Source organism: Vicugna pacos, chromosome 5 (genome assembly GCF_048564905.1).
Source record: "Vicugna pacos chromosome 5, VicPac4, whole genome shotgun sequence".
Lineage (NCBI taxonomy): Eukaryota > Metazoa > Chordata > Mammalia > Artiodactyla > Camelidae > Vicugna > Vicugna pacos.
Window position 1 is genome coordinate 76,712,600 of NC_132991.1, and position 20,646 is coordinate 76,733,245.

General features: G+C 38.2%; 1 protein-coding gene, 1 long non-coding RNA gene and 1 other non-coding gene across 9 annotated transcripts in view; 2 read left to right on the top strand and 1 right to left on the bottom strand.

Annotated features, from left to right (window-relative positions):
- Positions 1-381: 381 nt before the first annotated feature.
- Positions 382-8,854, bottom strand: NABP1 (nucleic acid binding protein 1). 3 transcript variants are annotated; one of them, XM_031678050.2, is made up of 6 exons: positions 8,748-8,854; positions 7,852-7,990; positions 5,165-5,236; positions 3,438-3,513; positions 2,766-2,832; positions 382-1,733 (listed from the first exon to the last, which is right to left on the bottom strand). In XM_031678050.2, exons 3-6 carry the CDS (start codon positions 5,224-5,226, stop codon positions 1,564-1,566), a joined length of 375 nt encoding a protein of 124 aa, XP_031533910.1. In that variant the 5' UTR covers positions 5,227-5,236; positions 7,852-7,990; positions 8,748-8,854; the 3' UTR covers positions 382-1,563. The 3 variants fall into 3 exon arrangements, with proteins under 3 accessions (XP_031533910.1, XP_072817676.1, XP_031533911.1); XM_072961575.1 differs by having other exon boundaries at positions 8,288-8,849; XM_031678051.2 differs by having other exon boundaries at positions 8,760-8,841.
- A 73-nt stretch (positions 8,855-8,927) lies between these two features.
- Positions 8,928-20,646, top strand: part of LOC116280555 (uncharacterized) — a 72,449-nt gene continuing 60,730 nt past the window's right edge. For 4 of the 5 annotated variants that reach the window (XR_012072848.1, XR_012072847.1, XR_012072845.1 and 1 more), the window contains exons 1-3: positions 8,928-9,141; positions 10,630-10,722; positions 15,275-15,372. This is a non-coding gene — a long non-coding RNA (uncharacterized lncRNA). Of the gene's footprint in view, positions 9,142-10,629; positions 10,723-15,274; positions 15,373-18,595; positions 18,691-20,646 lie in introns of all 5 variants that reach the window. The other variant, XR_012072844.1, reaches the window with a different exon arrangement.
- Positions 12,342-12,413, top strand: TRNAP-GGG (transfer RNA proline (anticodon GGG)). Its single transcript has one exon. It is a non-coding gene; the product is annotated as a tRNA-Pro (tRNA).

Genomic DNA, 20,646 nt, shown 5'->3' on the forward strand with positions numbered 1-20,646 from the left:
TAAAATTCTTTCTTTTAAAATCACCTCTAACACTATAATCTCCCACAAATAACTCAGTGCTAGTGCTCCTACCTCTAATTAGATTTTTTAAATTATGTACTAATTTATAATATTTTTTTACCCCGATCATCTGTAATTTTGTGAACATCTTAAGAAAATACTAGTCACAAGCCAAATTAACTATAATCATCAGTGCATGAATAAAGGAAAAACTTACTTCTATAAAACTTAATCTTCAGCTACTGAAGTACTATAAACAATAACAAAGTGACAAACACAGAGCTAAGTAGTCAGCAGGCTGAAGTCATCATCATAATTAAGAGTAAAATGTACTGGCTCTCCACTGTAAATCATTAAAAGAGTAAAAATAAGATAGGTCTGTTAACATTAATGCAAGTTTTATTCAAGAGATAACGTTGAAGAAGAGCTGAATTCTAACAAAGGAAAAATTTACCAGTTATCCACCCTACAGTAAAAAGTGGAACTGGAGACCACTTACAACACATAAATACATTCTGCCTTTCCATTTCTACATAAAGCTGTATTCACTTCTTTGAGAGAGCCATTTCTTAATTTTTGCTGATAAGGCTTTGTGAAATGTGTTCAGAAACTTTGACAATAAACACACACACACTCCCTTCAAATAAAGTAAATACCTAGGATTTTCACTCCAGGCTGAGTTTCTGCAAATACCCAGGACTCTATAAATCAAGATTACATATTTCTACATGAATTCAATTTGAACTGCCTTCACTATATTTATCTACCATAATTTGTAAAAATAATTAGGTTAATGTTTATTATGACTTCATAACTCCCTCAAATTAAACTGCAATATTTAACACAGTAGTTTCAAAAAACAAACATTCAAGGCCTCAGTTTTCAATTTGCACTCAGTGTAATGCACGAAGCTAATAAATATTAATAAGACTACCCTAAAATAAATGTAGCTTTCTTCTAAAAATGTCTTGCTGTAATGCAGATCACATTCTGTTTCATAATTCCAATAAAGAACATGTTTTTTGATAATAAAACAAGAGTTTAGGATGATTCAGTCCTTGGAAAATCTCAATGGCAGTCACTCAATAAAGAATTCCTGGAGTCATGAACACTCAAATTGCTGTTAGCATTGACCAAGTTTTTGTTTTTTTGGTGGTTATTGCTTTAGTTGGCAATATCTGAATTTAAGACAAAAGAATATGTCCCACTGAGCCTTATTTCAAATATTACAAAATTTATACAGAAGATAGACTCATAGAGGCTAAAATGCTGATGTCTTAAGTAACTCACCCATGAAATGGGTGCAGGTTTTTTAGAGGATATCCAAAGATCTTTTTGCTCTAGAAATAAATGCCCCTATTCTTCAGAGTGTTCCTGTTCTTCAATAGGAGACTTGAGCAGCTTAATAATTTTGCTATAAAAAACAAATCACTCATTAACAAACCAAAAATGTAAGAGGAAACCGATAAAGGACAGTCTTCACAGTTAACAATAAATAAAAGTGCAGTAAGTGTTCAAGTAGGGCACGTAGTTTAAAGACCGCATGTGAGTATTTGGCATAGGTCATCTTTTAAAGGCTCTCCGAGGGTCCCTGCCATTACTTATTGTCGTCATGACTGTTTGATTATCAGCTGTTCCTGGTAGCTGTGGATTTATAGGTCCCCGGCCATTGCTTCTACCAGCATATGAAAACTGGCATCCCCTTGCTTCTGGGCCAGTTTGAACCCCGTTTCCTAAAAAAGAATATAAAAAAATCATCACCATTTTCAGATACTGATCTATAGAAGTATATCTATTTGAAGTTCTAACCCATGCTATTAATGCTTACAAGTAATATTAAGGAAAACAAACACTTTTAATTTTAAACTACTGGAAAAAAACTCATGAGTTCCAGGTTTTTCCAAATGTAAAATTATTGTACATTAACTTGATGCTAGGGAGAGGAAAAAAGAGCAACTTAGGTACTAGAATGAGATGAGTAAAGTAGGAAAAAAAGCATAGATAATGCACTACCTACACTGTAACAGAAAAAGAAACAAAGAAAAGGGCAAAATGGTATATAAGTGTTGGCACTTGGTTCAAATAAGGTTAATGTTTCAAAAGAGACAATGTGATTCTAACTATCTAAAGGAAAAGAAAATTTCCCATAATGTGATGATCATCAGCTGTGCCAAAATGTGTAGCCAACAGGTCAGGTAAAACTTCAGCTCCCTAATGAACGCCAATCACAAAAGACTTTTCCTCAGGCCTTTAAGAATAAAGACTTCAAAAGACTTTTAACAGGGATGCAAGACATTGACATTTGAGGGTATCTGAGGGGTAAAGGCTAATCTTTTAAAGAGGCAGCTATCAGCATGTGAAAAATTAAGGTGAACTATTCGTCTGAAGATAAACTGCTTTCAGTACACAAAAATAACCAGTTATCCTGCATTATAAACAATCACTAGATTACAGAAATTTTGTAAAATTCAATGGGAAACAACATAATGCATCACCAAAACTTAGATTTCTTATTATTAGCCAATGTTCATCACTGCATTCCCAGTAACTAGCCCAAATGTTTAAATACAGAATGTGCTCAATAAATTAGCTTAAGAGGGTATCTGCTTTCTAGAAAATCAGTTACTTGAGAATTCCCTGTTTCACAGTAGTTCCCTTTAGCACCAATTTATGCCTAAAGACAATGTTTTTTCCTCTAAACCTTTCATAAGATATATTCCCTTAATTCTTACACCTGATCACAAATATGCAAAAGAAGATCTTACCCACTGGTCCAAATGTACCTGTACCCATATTACTACTCATGGAATTATTCTTCTGTTCACTGTGTGCCTAAAAAGAAGTTTTCATTTAATCAAATGAAGATTCAAAAAAAAAAAAAAGCATTTATAACATGTAGCAATTCTTTTTTTAACTTTCAAGGATTTTTAAAAATAATTTTTTAAAAGATTTATCCAAGTCCTCTCCATGTTAAAATATTCAGGAATGTTCCCAGACCTTTCACAACTTCTATTACATCTTACTGTATTTCCTGATATTACTCCCCACTCGTCTAAAGTGCTAACTGCTAAGTGGCATATACAGGCGTTCCTCAGTACACCGGGGGATTGGTTCCAGGACCCCCTAGATACCAAAATCAGAAGATGTTCAAGCCCCTTGTATAAATGGTGCACTACAGTCAGCCCTCTGTATAGGAGGGTTCTGCACTAGAACCAATCCTGGTTGGCTGAATAATCCATGGATACGGAGAGCTGATGGTATATTTAATATACACTCACAGGATATACAGAATGGAAATTATTTAAAAGGATTTTTTTTAAAAAACTATCTTCATTATACCCAAGTTATAAAAGGTTTGGCATCCTAGCCATAGAATTATAGTACACAGTCAAATTTAGCCTAACCACAAAAACAGACAGTACATTTGGATTAATTACCCCTTTGTTCTGTTGTCCTCGGTAATCTGGGTTAGGTTCACTGAAATTTGGCACTTCAGAATAAACCATACAAAATCTGAAAGACAACAAAGGACAATATGAATGACTTCTGAAATAATCAACCTTTCTTTACATAACATGCATAACTTACAGGAATGAAGAATTTAGATGTCAAATGAATTAATCAAACAGCGACATGCTAACTAAATTCATTTACAACAGAAACTTCCTAAATGCTTATGTTGCATAAGAAAATCAAATATCTGATTGCTATAATGTTTAGAACATTCTATTTTGTATTCTAACTCTTCTCTACTGCAAAAAATAAATGTCAAAGATCAAGGACTCAGAAACACATCTTTGTCCTGTTTTTCCACATAGGCTGATGCCACCGAACCATGTTTAGGGTTCCAGAGTGGTTTTTCCAGCAGTGGTGATGGATTTGCACTGATCCACCCACACACTCTCATCCAGTCCCTCTTTGACCAATCACTGTGAATCTGCAAAGATAATCATTCAAGGTTAAAAGTGGATGCTGCAGGCATGAATAAAAACAACTGGCTATCAAGGCAACTGTTTATCCTAATGCTTCTCATCAGCTGACTATGGTGTATATTAATTAACATTAACCATAAGCATTTTCTTAGCTTCTGACCCCACAAATAAATTACAACCAGTTTTGGTAAATCCTAAACTAACTTTGACAAAGTCACTAAGTGTTGAGTAACCTCCAGTGGTTCTTCACATAACCAACCTCCATTATTACAAACACTTCTCTACAAGATCGGCACAGGATCCTAAATCTTTCTGTAACATTGATGCTAAGATCTCTCATAACACATTGCTCTAAGACTGTTCTAAATATGAACATAAGTTGAGTCCTAGTTTTCCTTCTAGCAAAGGCAGTGTTACCAGTTTCTGATCTTTGAAAGCTAGCAAGATTGTGTATTTTCCCCACATATCTTATCCTTGCAGTATAAGAGATTCTTTCTTTCTTTCTTCCTTTCTTTCTTCCTTCCTTTCCTTCCTCCCTCCCTCCCTTCTTTCTCCTCTATTTTGACAGGCATTAAGTAGATGTCTTAGGCATTAACCAAACAGGATGAACTTTATGATTTCTCGTTGCCTACACCACACTTTATGAGAACATCCCAAACATCTAGACCTGAATGGAGGCTTACAGAGGATGGATCCCCCAGGGTAGAGATTACCAGTGGTTTAAGGAAGCGTCCATTGCAGCTGCCTGTAAGGCCCGTAGACTGTAGATAAATAAAGGACTTCAACTGTCATTGCTGCAAGTCCTTTTACAGATGGGTACATATTCACCCATAAACAGAGAAAAAGAAAAATTAAATGTATGGCTTAAAATCCATACACAGCTTCTTATTTGGCAATTCACCTGAAGACAGAACTTACTTCAAATGGCAGTTGTGATGCCTGAAAGATACACATTCCCAAAGCCTACAGAAATGGTCCCTAGGGAATGTCTCAAGGGCAGTTTCTTAATGCCCTTTGCCAGGAAAAACTGACATTCTCAACCATAAGGAACGGTATTGACAGCTGTTAAACTAGCACATATATGCAGTTATTTTTATAGTTAACCTGCTGCAGGCATTCAGTTTACCAGCCAAAAAAAGCCAAGGAAGATGTTTATAGTTGATACCTACGAGTTATTCTGTAGATATAGTTTGTAATTTATTCAATTACATGAAATGCATCTTAATACTTACTCCCCAATTTTTTGAAGTTCTCCACCCCTTCCAGTATAAAGCGTCAGACATCCTTTCCACATGGATGCATACCTAGAAAGAAAAGAAACATCAGTTCTTTGGAAATATGTATATTCCCTTCTACTTAAATCAAGTAAATCTTTATACTGTATTTTCTGTATTCGGGTGCAGGTGGGGATCAAACTGTGTGTCTACATAGTAAATCAAATACAATTAAGCTAATTTTTGATTAACTTGTTACTTACTAAGGAATAATACAAAGAAAGTTCTACTGCCAAATTTTGACATAACTATCTAAACAATAAATAACTCTAGAAAATAGAAGTCTTTCTGCAGAGCAAGCATTGTTTTCTCCAAAGATCACATCTTTAGTCAATTAACAAAGGGAGAACTTTGAAATTGCAGAGGATGAAGCAGAATTTACTTTTTAGTCAAAGGACATATAAAATTTACACCATAGTGTTTACTTTCACACTCATTTGCTTGGTTTATCAGTACTGATATACGGTTTTTCCCCTGCCTCCATAAAACAACATAGGCTAGTATGTGTTGTTCCTAAGCTACTGAAAATTTAGTAAAATTTAATCAATGGGCTAAAAAATTAAGATCACAAATCTTTACCTACCTGCTTTTCCAAATTGACAATTTTTAGCACCAACTTGGCTAAACTATTATTTACTCTAAACCATTCTGAATGCAGACAGCATCATTAGATAAAATAATTCTACACACAAATCTAAGAAAAATGTAAGTTAATCAATATTATAAAATAAGCCCAAGGCTTGGTTTTCAGTGGTTTTTGTACAACTACTATGGTAACGGCATGATTTAGAATGATAAATTATAACCAAATATTGCTTAACTTAGGTATAGTTCATCTTTTAACACAGATTAATAAAAATTTGCTAGTTCCATGTTATATATTTCTCTTCATTCAGTAAGGGTTATTTATTAAAGACTCCAATGACCACTTTTAAATTATACAAAAAGTGACTTAGGAGTCAGTGCACTAATATTTCACCTTCCTAAAGTAAAAATTTATGCTTATTTTGAGAGAAAATTTAAAGTTACTGTAACTAAAACATTTAACTTTCACTTATTTCCGGAATGAGATCAGTGTTTGCAGCGTTTTCTCATAAACACGTCAATATTCAAATTACCATTATTGAGATGTATGCCTTTCTTCAAGTGATTTTTCTTAGATTAAATCAGAATTAAAGGGCCTTACAATGGACCAGACTCTGCTGGATGTGTTACTTTAGTAAGTAAGGTATAATTATTCCCATTTTACAGAAAAGGAAGTTGATAAAATGTAATAACTTCAAGGTCACACTGATGTTAGAAAACAGTTTCTTTGGTTTTCTTTGGTAACTATACTCCTTAAAACCCTATATACACTGCATGGCTACTGAACTTAGTTTTTCCACAATTTTTTTGATGGACACATCTATATATTTTCTGTGACTACAAACTATGAAATAATTGAAATGTGATGCTGTATAAAATACTTTTAATCACTGGATGAAATACTTTGGCAGCCAAAGAACTTTGATTATGCTAGTTTTCACCATACCCACCCAGGTAGGAATTCTCTTTTGTACTAGTCAAAGATATGGAAGTTTGAAAGACACAACTGGTGTCATAATGAGTCAGTGTATGAGAATAAAATGTCTAAGTCCTGACTCTCACTTCCTTCTTTGATAATACTCTGCGCCTCACTTCCTGAAGATGTTGTAAGACTTGTCAGATACAAAAGGGCTCTAAGCTCCTACTTTTAAGGTGATCCAGCACTTCTCTGAGATTCTGTTTACTATGCCAACATCAGTCTCCACCCACCTTTCCTATAGTTATAATCAATAAATTATTACAATTCTATTGATCACAAAGCTTCCAAAATCTATTTTTAAGACCCCTTTCTGGCATTTCATCTTCCTAAGATAAAGATTTGCCTTTAAAGGCAGTCTACTAACTAAAAAAAAAGTTTGTTTTTGAAAGCCAATCTGTCAACTAACTCTTTTGGACAGAGGTATCATAGACATCCTTCTGCCAAACATTTTCTGCGTATCATTTTGGGTTGTGTACAACACTGACCTTACAGCAGTGGGCACAAAAAGTCATTTTCGAGAATGTGGCTTCCAGATATCGTAAACTTGCCCTCTTAACTTTTACAACCCAGTACAAATCTGACACCACAAAACTGCTAAATTCTCCAATTACAACCTTAATTTACGTCCACACTGTCTAAATGAGTACAAATAAAATACTATCAGGATTTCAAAGGTCATGAAAAAGGGGAAAGGGTTGGAGGAAAAAAACTAAATGATAACTATATTAAATTAATTTACGAAAAAGAGAACATATTGATGATGTTAATCTTAACTTAGTCTACTAAAAAGATTGAGTAATCTCAGAAAAGTGTTTTAAAAATCTACTTAATCTGTAAAGAGGGACTTGTGGGTGGGGGTTAGATTCTCGGCTGAAACTGACTGCTTTTTAAAGGGAAGGGTATTACAGCCCAACGGTGTCCAACATCTGAGCCACATTCAGGGGCTCAAACTCCTTGGAGTAGCCCACTGAAAAGACGCGGAACTTCAGAACTTGCCAAGGTCCCCGGCATCAGTCAATTCCGCAGACTCCTACTTAGAAGGCGCTCTCACCCCCCCCCCAACCCTTTTATGCACACCTACCCTCTGGTCAACCGAATAATATCCCCTGGCTGTATAAGACCTCCGATTTCATCCCACACGGAAATAGTGATGCTGCCCGTTTTATCTGCTACTTTGCATGATCTCACTTCATGGCCGTCTTTGGTTTTGGTCACGCGTCCTGTGAAGATTTAAAAATCAAAAGGGGGAGGGGTATATTAGAAAATGAGGATTTCCAAAAAGCTAACTCCTCCTCCAGGATCACAATGCACCTGAAAGGTGGGAAGAGGTCTAGCCCCAGGTTCTCGCTGCAGGTAGGACTGAAGCCCCGGCTGGGGCCAACGGGGCCACGTGGGTGGGGGAGGGGAAAGAGAAGGGAGGGGAGGGGGAGGGGAGCCCCCGGCTCGCGGCGGCAGCACCCTTCCCTCCGGCCCCGTGAAGCACAGGGGGCGGCGGAGCGGCTGCGGACCCCACTTACCTATCTCCAGGACAATAAAGACGACATTTAAGTTTTTCAGTCCGGGCTTAATATCTTTTATAAAAAGAGGGGGGTCGTTAACCCCGTTCATATTGAGGCAGGTGCGGCTACGATGCGGAGACTCGAGTGGGCAGGGAGCGGGACAAAGCTTCCCACCCACCCGGACCAGGGGCGAGGGCGGATGGGCGACCTTGGGCTGGGGTGGCGAGAGATGGGGCAGAAAGCGGTTAGTCAGGGACCGAGGAAACCAGCCCAGAGAGCACTGAGCCGAAAAAAAGGGGGGGGGGAGCGCTCACAAGTTTAAAAGAAAAAAAGACGAACAACTCCGCACACCAACCCCACTCCCAATAGGGCGACAGGAAGGCAAGCGTGAGAACTGCCCCCTTTTTTGGCTAAAAGAAAAAAAACGCAGCGAGAGGACGCCTCCGCCCTTGAGTCCCGCTCACACACAGACACACACACGGGCGCGTGCCCTGTCTGTCCCGGGCTCCAGGAAGGAACAGGCTGTGACAGCAAACCCGGAGCACAGAACCAGCAACCACGAACCCAGCGTCCCAAACAGCGACTGCGGAACGCGCCCGCGCGCCGGCTGGACCCCTCCCAGCCGCCCCGCCCCTTGTGACGTCACACGGCGTCGGCACACCCAACGCCCCGCCCTCCAGGCACTGGGGAGGGGAAGCCAAAGGACGGAAACCGGCAAGAGACGCCGGCGCAGCCTTCCTCACTCCTCCCCAAGAGTGTCAGCGCAGGCCCCGCCCCCTCAGCCATCCAATCGGCTCTCGGCCCCACCCTCCTCCCGCTTCCGCCGTCGCTGCAAAGCGTCAGCATTGCCTCGCCTAGTCTTTCTTCTGCAGGTTGGTACGCGTTACTGTCCAACTTCTGGGTTTTCTTGCACTTTTTTTTTCCCCTCAGAGTTCAGTCCTCCACCCTTGCCCTTTAGTCTCACGGTCATGGGAAACGGTTGTTGTGTTTTAGGACCCAGTGGGTCCGTCAGAAAGTATGCAGTAGCGTTAAGAACAAGTTTCAGGTTGGTCTGGGTTGAAAGAAGAAAAAGGTAGGGATGGGTCCTTCGCTGCAAGGCTGAAGTTTTAGGACCCTAGGGCAATTTAGGGATCAACTCTACTGCCTCATTTTAAGCATATCTGAATTGAGATCCAGAAAGATGAGGTAAGTTTGCTGAAGGTCACCCAGCAGCTTGTGAGCAAGCAGCGCGTCAGCACAAGTTGTCTGACCTAGTCTTGGTGCTTTTCACTCTGTAATACTAGGTAGACAGACAAGTAGTTAAATTCCTTTGGAAACATTATTTTTCCTTAGCCTTTTCTCATATTACATCCATTCCCCATTTGCTCTTCTTCCCTGTGCTTGTTTTTAAATAAACTATTTTTTAGAGAAGTTTCGTATTCACTGCAAAATTTAGAGAGGAAGGTACAGAGATTTCCCACATACTCTCTACCCCCACACATGCGTAACCTTACCGCATTATCAGTATCCCACCCCTACTAGAGAGGTACATTGGTTACAGCTGATGAGCCTACATTAACACATTGTCATCCAAAGTCCATAGTTTACCATAGAGTTCACTCTTGGTGTTGTAAATTTTATGGTTTTGGGCAAATGTATAATGTCTTGTATTCACCATTATAGTGTCATATAGAGTTTCACTGCCCTAAAAATTTGTGTGTCACCTATTCATAGTTCCTTCTCCCTTAACCCTTGACAGCCACTGATATTTTACTGTCTTCATTTTCCAGTATGTCCTATAGTTGAAATCATACAGTATTTAGCCATTTCATGTTGACTTCTTTCACTTAGTAATATGCATTTGTTTCCTCCATGTCTTTTCATGAGATGTCATCATGCACTTGTTTTTTGTTATTTTTTAAATTTAATTTAATTTTTATTTAAGTATAGTTGATTTACAGTGTTACAAACTTGCTTTTATACACCCAAAAAAATCATGTAACAAGTGGGAAATCCTGAAACATTATAATCTGGGGTGAAAAGATGAATAAAATTTTCTTTATGTTGTATAGTGAAAAAGGCATATGCTTTAGAAACAAACCTGGGTTTGAACTGTTTGCTAGTTGTGTGAACTTTAGGACAATTGATTGAGCTTTCTAGTCATAATTTAATCATCCAAAATAAAAGGATGCCTACCTCACGAAGGATTACTTGGGCTCATAAATTGTCCAACCAGTGCCTAGCAAATAGTAGACAATATTTTCCTTTTGCCTATTTTCTGTTATTAAAGAAAAGAAAAACAATAATGGCTTAAGGTGTGATTACTTATTCATTTCATCAATCCTGTGTGATGACTAGTAATTTTTATCCCCATTTTACAGATGATGAAACTCACCAGAAACCACACAGCCAGAGAAGGCCAAACTGGGTTTTGAATCTAGGCAACCTTGATCCAAAAGCCCTCCAGCATAAAGGTGATTTTTGACTTAAATTACAGTGATGGAATTATGAGTCAAAAATAAACTAAAGCAATAAAGTATTAGCAGCAAGATATATTTATATGGCTTTAGAGGATCATCTAACTATTTGAGATGGTAACAGATATGTTGAGAAGAGTATCAGAGAATTTGTATGGCAGAAGACTTAAGTTTTCATTGAATCTTTCTGAATATTTTTAGCTCAACCACACCACTTCCCAGACATCTACAGACAAACAGCCTAGATATATTACAGCACAAGAAAAGAGTTTCAAAGATGATCACAATTAGCAAGAGAGTCAAGACATTCTTAAAGAAGCAGAAGCTTCCAGTTCTTGGACAAATAAGGTCCAGAGTGCCAAAGACACTGATGTAATGCTGGCAAACGGTGTAAAATAATATTATAAGCATGATTTTCAACATCAAATAAAACAAATGATGAAACATGTCAGTTAGTGGCAGAGCCACATCCAACCTCAGGGCTCCCAAAGACTCCCAGTCTGGATCAGAAGCTCTCATTCTACCATTATTATCTGATGTGTCTGGATGCTTCAACTAGGTTTTTCTCAAAGCTATATTCTTCAACACAGACAAAAAAAGCATCATCTCAGAAGCAATATTTAAATCAGACTCCCTCTTTTTTTTTTTTTAAGATTTGATAGTCTTTAAGATATTATCAATAGACAGGAAACAGATTAAGAACATTTAACAGAATTGTAGCCAAGTGTTTGAGGAAAGTTAGCCACTCCCTCTGCACCTTGGGGTCATTGTTCCCAGAAGAGGAATTAGGGCTGCTCAAACCAATTTTATTGACTATTATAAAGAGGAACCAGATACTTGGGAAACCAAACCCCACAAAAGCAGAAGCTGGTGCTCAGAGGAAAAGCCTAGCTCTGCCCATCCCCCACAGGACAGACTTCAGCCGAACATCCCTCACTTCCTTCCCTACTAACTCAGCAGCTCTAAGAAAGGAAGTGGCAGCAAGTGCTTTCTCATTCACCAAAATTAAAGACAGTCTTAAGAAACAAGATGGCATGGGCAGCGCAGGAACTCTTCAACCCAGGTCAGTTGGTTTCAACTACCTCCAACCCCTCAAGGGTGGTGGTTAATTAAAAAAAAAAAAAAAGATGTCTAGAAGAGCAACTATTGCCACCCAGGTAATCTTTCCTAATATTAGCATTCAGTGAAATAAACAAAGATCGATCACTCTGCCCAGCCAGTTAGGTCATAATGATTATACTGCTGATTCTTTACTATATTCGCAGGATTACTTCATGGTCTTCTAAGATGTTATTCTGTGGACCTTTGTCATTTTCATAGCCCAAACATAAATTTATTCTGAGGTGATAAGTGGTTTATGCCCAGAACCTCAACACTACTACTGTGTGAAGAACATATTATATTGCTTAGTGAGATCCAGTACAATGCAGAAAGGCATCCATTAGAATCTTGTGCATAAGGTTCTGGTTATCTGGGTTCTCACAGATAAATATTTTCCTGTAAAGTTTGCCCACCACCCACTACCCATGTTCACTACCAGGTTCTGGTTTCTGGGACTCCAATGGTCATTTCACTTTCTTTGTACTATCCATCTATTTAAAACTATTACAGGGGTAGGGTGTATAGCTCAGTGGTAGAGCACATGCTTGGGATGCATGAGTTCCTGGGTTCAATCCCCAGTGTCTCCGTTAAGGGGAAAAAGAAGCAGGCCAGGGAATAGCTCAGTGGTAGAACACATGCTTAGCATGAGGTCCTGCGTGAAACCATTAAAAAAAGAAAAGCATCTTTAAAAATAAAATAAAATGAAACTATTACAACATCAGTAAAACACCTGGCCAAGTACTGTTTGACACTAGATGTCTTGCGTGGTGAAACTAGCAAGAAAAAAAATTTAACGAGAACTACAGTGTTCACACAGAGATAATCCACTTTGTAGCATAATTGGCAAGGTTAAAAATAAAAGGTCTTACATTAATCTTAAAAGATTTAACCACAGCCTCGTAAGTAATGTTTAGTAATATTTGCAACAACAACCACATAAATCATCCCTGTAATGATAAATGCTAACACACACTGAGCACTCGCTATGTGCCAGGCATTTTACACTTATAAGCACGTTATACTTATTTATGTATTTCTTAATAATTAATTCATATGAAGTGAATTTTCTCATTTTATACTAAGTTACAAAGCAGGGATATAAAGCCCTCTGTCTGTTACATACAATGACCTTTTCTCCAAAACAGGTTATTTTCCCTAAAAAGTGCATTTTTTTGGTTATCTAAGTGAGTAATTAGATTTTTTTGAAAGTTTGTAGTTCACAGTGATAAGTGCAGCAGCATTTTATCTGATCCCCAGTGTCTAATTATGTGGGGGCAGTGAAGTCGGCTTGTGAGGAATAACTTTGTAGTTTCCCTTGGGAAGAAATGCACCCCTAAATGGGGTAATTCAGCTCAGCTACATTATCTTTCTAATGACAGAGTAAATGACTTCGGCTTCTCTGCTCTAAAAAGTTCTTTTCAAGTGTACCACACATGTAAATAGCTGCCTGAATTTATTGTTTGTTCAGCTGAAAAACCAAACATTACTGGCAACTGACCTAACTTAAAACTAATACAAAATTATTTCTTTATTGGTGAAAGATTTGTCTAACTGCAGTATATATCATACACCTCGTACTTAAAAGAATATTGTAGAAAATGCTGCAAATCAGTCATACAAAGTGAGCATAAGAAGGCTTCTGTAGGATCAAAAGTCCTTTTATCCTGTATACCTACATGCTTCAACAAGAGCACTTGCTGTTTGCTGATATTTTCCAGTGTCCTGTGTTGCTATAGACTGAATGTTTGTGTCCCCTCAAAAATTTGTATGTTAAAATCTAATCCCCAGTGTGGTAGTATTTGGAGGTGGGACCTTTGAGAGGTGATTAGGTGTAGAAGACGGAGCCCTTCTAAATGGATTTAATGCCCTTAAAAAAGAGACCCCAAGGAGCTCTTCACCCCTTTCACCATGTGAGGTCACAGCAAAAAGACAGATGTCTGTGAACCAAGCTGTGGGCTCTCACCAGATACCAGATCTTGTCCTTCTCAGCCTCAGAATTATGAGATACATGTTTTTCTCAATATCTGTTGTTATAAGCCACCAGTTTATGGTATTCTGTTATAGCAGCCCCAATGAACTAAGACATATGTGAAAATAAATAAACAAATGACAATTAAAAAAAAAAACAGCTCTCCTGGTTTCAGAGTCCTGTTCCTTGCTCTAGTCGGCCCTACAAGAAGCATGTGACAGTTTCTCCTAACTTCATGCCTGACACCTGTTGGAATGGAGGGCTTGATAACTTTGTGAAATTTTGATTTATCTCAGTTTCTCTATGATAAAAAATAAGTACCTCTTTTAAAAATTTCAGGGCATTGTAAAGCTGATACATGTGCTCTTCTTTCACACACATGCATGCACACACATATACCAATAAATTACCAGGAAGAAACAATATTTCCTATAAATCCCTAAATAAGAGATTTCCTATATGAACATGGAGTGTCCCAGTTGGAAGGATGCTTACAGATAATGTGCTCTAACCCCTTCATTTTGTATATGAAAAATACGGGCCCAAAGATACAAACAGAATTACCACCTACACCCTCTAATGAATGAATGGATCTCAGTGCTAATCATCTTAGGGTGCTAATATCATGACCACCAGACCAGACCAGTTAAATCAGAATCTCTGACGTGGGGCTCAGGAATCAATATATTTTAGAACACTCCCCCAGGTAATTACGGTAATTACAGTGTGCAGTCACATTTGAGAACCACAGCAGGTTAGAGGAGACTTTTTTTTTTGTCATTAAGAAAAATTTCTAAAAGTGACATTACTCAGTATGTAGTTAAGACTTCTGTTATGAACACTTGGCCTTCCATATCTGTAGGTTCTGCATCAGGGGAGTCAACCAACCTTAGATGGAAAATATTTTTTAAAAAATTTCAGAAAGTTCAAAAAAAGCAAAACTTGAATTTGCTGTGCGTAGGCAGCTATTTACATAGTGGTTACATTGTGTTAGGTATTATAAGTAATCTAGAGATGATTTAAAGTGTATGGGAGGATGTGCATAGGTTATATACAAATACTACACCATTTTATATAAGGGACTTGTGTATCCTCAAATTTTGGTATCCATGGGGGTGGTCCTGGCACCAGTCCTCTGCAGATACCAAGGGACAACTGTATTGTTAAGTTACATTTTAAAAGTTTGTGGGGTAGGGAGGGATAAATTGGGAGTCTGGGATTAGCAGATACAAACTTCTATATACAGAATAAACAAGTTCCTACTGTATAGCACAGGAAACTGTATTCAATAGCTTATAATAACCTATAATGAAGAAGAATGTATATATATATATAAATAAATCACTATGCTATAGACCAGAAACTAACACAACATTGTAAATCAACTATACTTCAATTGAAAAAAAAGTTTGAAGAGATTTACACTCCCATTTTCCCTTTGTATATTCCTTGAACATAATTAATTTATTTATTCAGCAGATCTTTTTTGGACAGCTGCTATGTATCAGCACTGGGACTGCATCAGTGAAAAATGATACAAACAAAAACCTCTGACTTCGTGGAGCTCATATTCTAACGTAAGTAGACAAGCAATAGACGAAATAAATCAGTAAAATTATATAGTACATTAGAGGGCGATGAGTGAGAAGGTGAAAAATGAAGCAAAAAAAAAGCAAAAGAGGGAAAGGGATTGAGCAGGAGTGGCTACAGAGAGTGGGCAAGGAAGGGGATATTTGACCAAAGATACAAAGGAGGGGAGGGAGCCATCGAAAAGGCTCAAGCTGCCTGGCTTTTTCCTGGAATAGTAAGCAGGCTGCTATGACTGAAGGTGAGTGAACTAGGAGAGAGTGCAGACATGAGGACGAGGAGGGGGCGGACCATATGTGAGGACGTTGACTTTTACCATCAGACTGGAGTCTGAATGTTTTCAGTGAAGACCTTACATGCTAATCTGACTGAAAAATAGCACTCTGGCTACTTGGTGCAGAACAAAAGGAGCAGGGAAATCAGTCAGGAGGTTATGTATTATTCCCTTGCAGCAGGGTGGTAGCAGTGACAATGGTAAAGTGTGATCTGCATCTGGATCTGTTCTGAAGACTGAACCAACAGGTTCAGTCTGGTTGAAAGTAGAGTATGAGAAAATGAGTTAAATATGGCTTTCACATTTACCGTCTGAGCAACTGGAAAGATGAAGTTGTCATCTGCTGAAATGGGGAAGACTACAGGTGGAACAGTTTTTGGAGGTTGTGGAACCATCAGGAGGGCCCTTTTAGTGATGAAAAACAGTGAGGCAGGAAGAACACAATCAGGAGAGTGGCGTTCTGGATGCCAGGTGAACCAAATGTTTCTGGAAAGGGGCTGATTTTTGTGTCAAGAGCTGCTGATAGATCACGTGAGATAAAACTGAGTTGATCATTGGGTTTAGCAAAAGTGAAGGTCATTGATGACATTGACAAGAGCAGCTGCAGTAGAGTTGGTGGGAGTAAAAGCCCAATGGATTGAGTTCAAGAGAGAACAGAAGTTGAGGAACTGGAAATGTTAAGGCAGGTGTGTACAGCTCCTTCTAGAGGGATTGTTGCAAAGCAAAAGTGAGAAATGGCATAATTTGAGGGGAAAAGGGACAAAAGAGATTTTTTTTTTCAGATGTGAAAAATAATATCATGACTGTAGCCTGAAGGAACTGTTTTTGTAGAGAGAGGGTGAAATAGGGGATTTCTGGAGACAGATCCTTGTCCTTAAATAGTTCAGGGGGGAGCATAGATGGTTCTTCTGAAACAGGAGGAGAGATGCTATTGGGTGAGATATGGTGGTGTGAGTGTGTGTACATTCTCTTCTGATCGCTACTATAAGCAAGATCATTAGTTGAGTGAGGATGAGGAAGAGGTGCTGGAAGTTTGAAGTGTGAGTGTGAGAAGATGGTAATAAATAGTCATCAGGGAACATGGGAGAGTGAGTGAACTAGGGAAGTGTATCACAATTTTAGAACAGGGCTAAAGTCTCACTTGAAAGCAATTAACAGTAAATTTGAAGTTAGGCCAGAACACATGGTTTTGTATTTCCCTTTGGACACATTCATCTGTGAAGGTTTAGGCACAGACTAGGCTCAGAATTGGATTTAACCAGTATCAGAGTTTTGACAAGTGATAGTAACTCTGGTTTTTGGAACGTATGTTGTACAAATCTTTCCCATTTGGTGGCTTGTGTTTTCCTTTTTTCCTTTTTTCTGTATTTTTTCTTAAGTACAGAAATTTTATACTTTTATGTTGCCAAGTCTATTATCTTTTCCTATGGTTTCTTGCATTGCTTTTTGGCTCGAGGGAATCATTCCTCATAAAGAGATGGTATAAACTTTCTTCTATACCTTCTCCATTTTTTTTATGTCTGAATTTTTAACTCTTTAATCTATTTGTATATATTCTGTGGTACAAAGTACTAATAAAATATTCATCAAAAACCCCTTTTTCCCCACATTAATTATTAAAGAAACAATTCCTCACCCTTCACTTTGTAACTTTAAAATATATTATCTTATTATCGTCTTATATTTTATAAGCTCTGTTGTCACTTCTGAGTCACTGATTTATCTGGCTATTTTCAGTACTTAACATGCTCTAACTATTGTTTGTTTATAATTCAGCATCTGAAAAGGCAAATACCAACCTCCCGCCCCCTTTTTGTAAACATTTTTTAGCCATTCTTGCTTACTTATTTTTCTAGAAAATTTTATCACCATGCAAAAACAGGCCCCTTTCAGGGTTTGTTTGGAATTGAAAGCAGCTGAAACATTAGTGTGGGAAATACCGATTTCTTTACAATTTTAAGTTTCCCATTCAGAAACCATGCATGATTCTCTATTCTGGTCTTTTAACTTTGCCATATTAATTACTCATTCATGTTTTTATACATTTTAAATCTCCCTGAGATATAGTTTAGTTTTGATTTTGTTTTGCTAGGTGATTCCTCAAGTAAATTCCCCAGAAAGAAAACCAGAAAGTAACTTTCTGATACTTCATATATCCAAAAATGTCTACTTTTTTCTCATATACATCTATCTCGGGCAGGTATAGAATTTTGAGATTGTAATCCTTTTCACTTAATACTTGTCACTAAGTCCAATGGATAGAATGTTCCTTGAAACACTACCGTTAGAAGCAAAAAAAAAGGGGGGGAAATAACCTAAATGTCAAAAAGGTAGAGATTTATTAAATAAGTTAATGTATCATTAGTAGGGAAATCTATGAACTGTTTTTTAAGTTATGTAAATATATATGCATGATAAGGAAACAAGTCCATGTGGAAAAAGGGAGTCTGCTTAGCAGTTTGTATACTATGATAGGGTTTTTGAAAAATAAACCCTACATGGATATATATTGGCATATCTATTTTTATAGCTGTACATCTGGAAGAACATATGCCAAACATTAACAAATCACTATGGCTATTATGATTAGCATGTGTGGAAGGAAGAACTTTCACTTTTTATTTTACATACTCTATTTGAAGTTTTAAAATGGTGTTTTATTACTAATTAACAGGCATACAGCTTTATGCAGCTAACATACGCATTTACTTGACCTTTTCCACCCCTCTGTTGCACTCAACACTGTTGACCAGACTCCTTCCTGTACAAACACTGGGCTGGGTGCCTCTTCTGAGTCTTCCCATGACACACTGTACTAACCCCAATTATAGAGCTTTGCACTTTAATTTATAATTGCCTATTTATTTGCCTATTTTTTCCATGTAGACTGAAAAGTCAGATACATTCCCTATTTCATCATTTTATGTTATACCTTGCAGAGTGCCAGTTCAGTGACTGTTCAAGGTGTCCGTGATTTGAAAGGAGATGTATATTATCTGGTTCTCTGGAAAGTGAACGAGGCAGTGCTCAGAAGGTAAAAAAGGGAAGTGATAGATGCAGGTTGGAAAGTACTGAAGATGAACCATGTCCATTGGCTGAGCAGCCAAACCACTAGGGGAATGGTTCCCTTAACCACAGTCTGTAAGTAGATGAAAGGGAACAAAGCGGAGACTTGTGGGAGAAACCATGCACAGTAGTTAGAAGGTGACTGGCTTCTCCTTCAGGGAAATTCCACACTTAGGTAGGGGACTATTAGGTAAATATCTGTCCCTGTGGGTCGAATGCATGGGAGGAGCATGGGACTTCTGAAGGGGAAGTTAGAAGGCAGATATCACTGTGGCCATCAAATCAAGCAAGAGAAAGCAGGACTTGCTTACGAGAGTAAAGACTAAGCTGTTCCCAAAAAGAAACACCAAAAAAGTATACATTTATGTGCAGAAGCTTAAATAACATAAAAGCTCTTTTTTTTTCTCATGTTACAATATGGTGAACAGTCCAGCTTGGCAGGGAGTTTTGACTCCACAAAGTCATCCAAGGACCCAGATTCCTTTCATTTATTGCTTCGCTGTTCCCTAAGGTAATGTCTTTATCCTCGTGGTCAGAGTTAGGTTGCAGGCACATTCAGTGGTCCAACCCGTGGAAAGGGAAAAGAGAGAAACTCCAAGGCAAGTCTCTTATCTTTTAAGGTAGAGAGGACCCAGAAATGACATATAACTTCCATTTACACATTATTTCTGCTTACATCCTGTCAGCCAGAACTTAGCCACACAATCCCATATCACTGTGAAGAGAGAATGGAGATGTAGTCTCTAGCTGAGTAACCATTACCGACTATAATCTCTATTTCTATGGAGAAAGGGAGGTATGGATTTTGGAGAAAAGCTAGTTTTTGCCATATAAAAAATTAAATATTGTTTTCATAACCTGATTAATAAAAGTTACTTTGAAGCTCTAGTGGCCATCAAATGCTGGTCTAATACGTACGACTACTGCACGTGCAGTGCAAAAACCAAGGACAATGGAAGGAACTTAAAGCTAAATGTGTTCAACATAAGGGATTGTCCTTTATTATGAGATAATGTTTAAATATCTTTAATGATACAGTGATGGTGGTAGTTAGCATTTTAAATGTCCTTTTGGGAAAAAAAAAAAGTAAAATAGAACATTGGCAACGCTGCCAGTATACCCAGTCCCCAACTTTTATGTGTGTGTTTGTTGAGATTCTACTGATTCTTGAAATCCTGATCTGAGACCAATGCAGCATATGACAACCAAGCACAGAGGGTCAGCAGAAAGGCCAGTAGATGGGACAGTTGTTATCCCTATTCCTTCTTCAACACTGAAAGGGGCATTTCATCCCCAGCATAGGTTTCCTAAACTCTCCCCACTGGACCCACTGTCATCTGTCTCCCTCTCCCACTAGTTGGGTCCCCCTTCTCTGGACTCCCGTGTTGTTCTTTGCGTGGTTCCACCGCACTGTTTATCACGTGGCGTTGTATCAAAAGTTATTGTCACTCTCCAACTTGAACATGAGCACCTCAAGAATAAGGACCATGTGCTCCCTGAAGGTACTAGGGCTTTTTCGAGGTGAAAACATCTGTGTTAGTCTGCTAGGGCTACCCTAACAATATACTACAGACTGGGTGTCTTAAACAACAGAAGTTTATTTTCTCACTGCTGTAGAGTCTATAAACCCAAGGTAAAGATGTGAGCAGGATTGGTTCCTTCTGAGGCCTCTCTCCTTAGCTTGTAGGTGGGCCACCTTCTCACCAAGCCCTGATATGGTCTTTCCTCTGTGCACATGGATCCCTGGTGTCTCCTTGTGCATCCAGATTTCCTCTTCTAATAAGGACACTGATGAGATTGGATTAATATCATGTACCAGTCAGGACCCTAACAACCTTATTTTAACTTAATTGCCTCTTTAAAGGCCCTATCTTCAAAATCAGTCACATTCTGAGGTCCTGGGGGTTAGGGTTTCAACATGTGA

Excerpts from the sequence above, each read along its gene's own strand:
- NABP1 (XM_072961575.1), bottom strand. The coding sequence starts at position 8,378 with ATGAACGGGGTTAACGACCCCCCTCTTTTTATAAAAGATATTAAGCCC. Across the intron at positions 2,833-3,437 it reads GAGGACAACAGAACAAAGGG|GCACACAGTGAACAGAAGAA; the intron begins GTAATTAATCCA and ends ACTTCTTTTTAG. Across the intron at positions 1,734-2,765 it reads AGGTACATTTGGACCAGTGG|GAAACGGGGTTCAAACTGGC; the intron begins GTAAGATCTTCT and ends ATTCTTTTTTAG.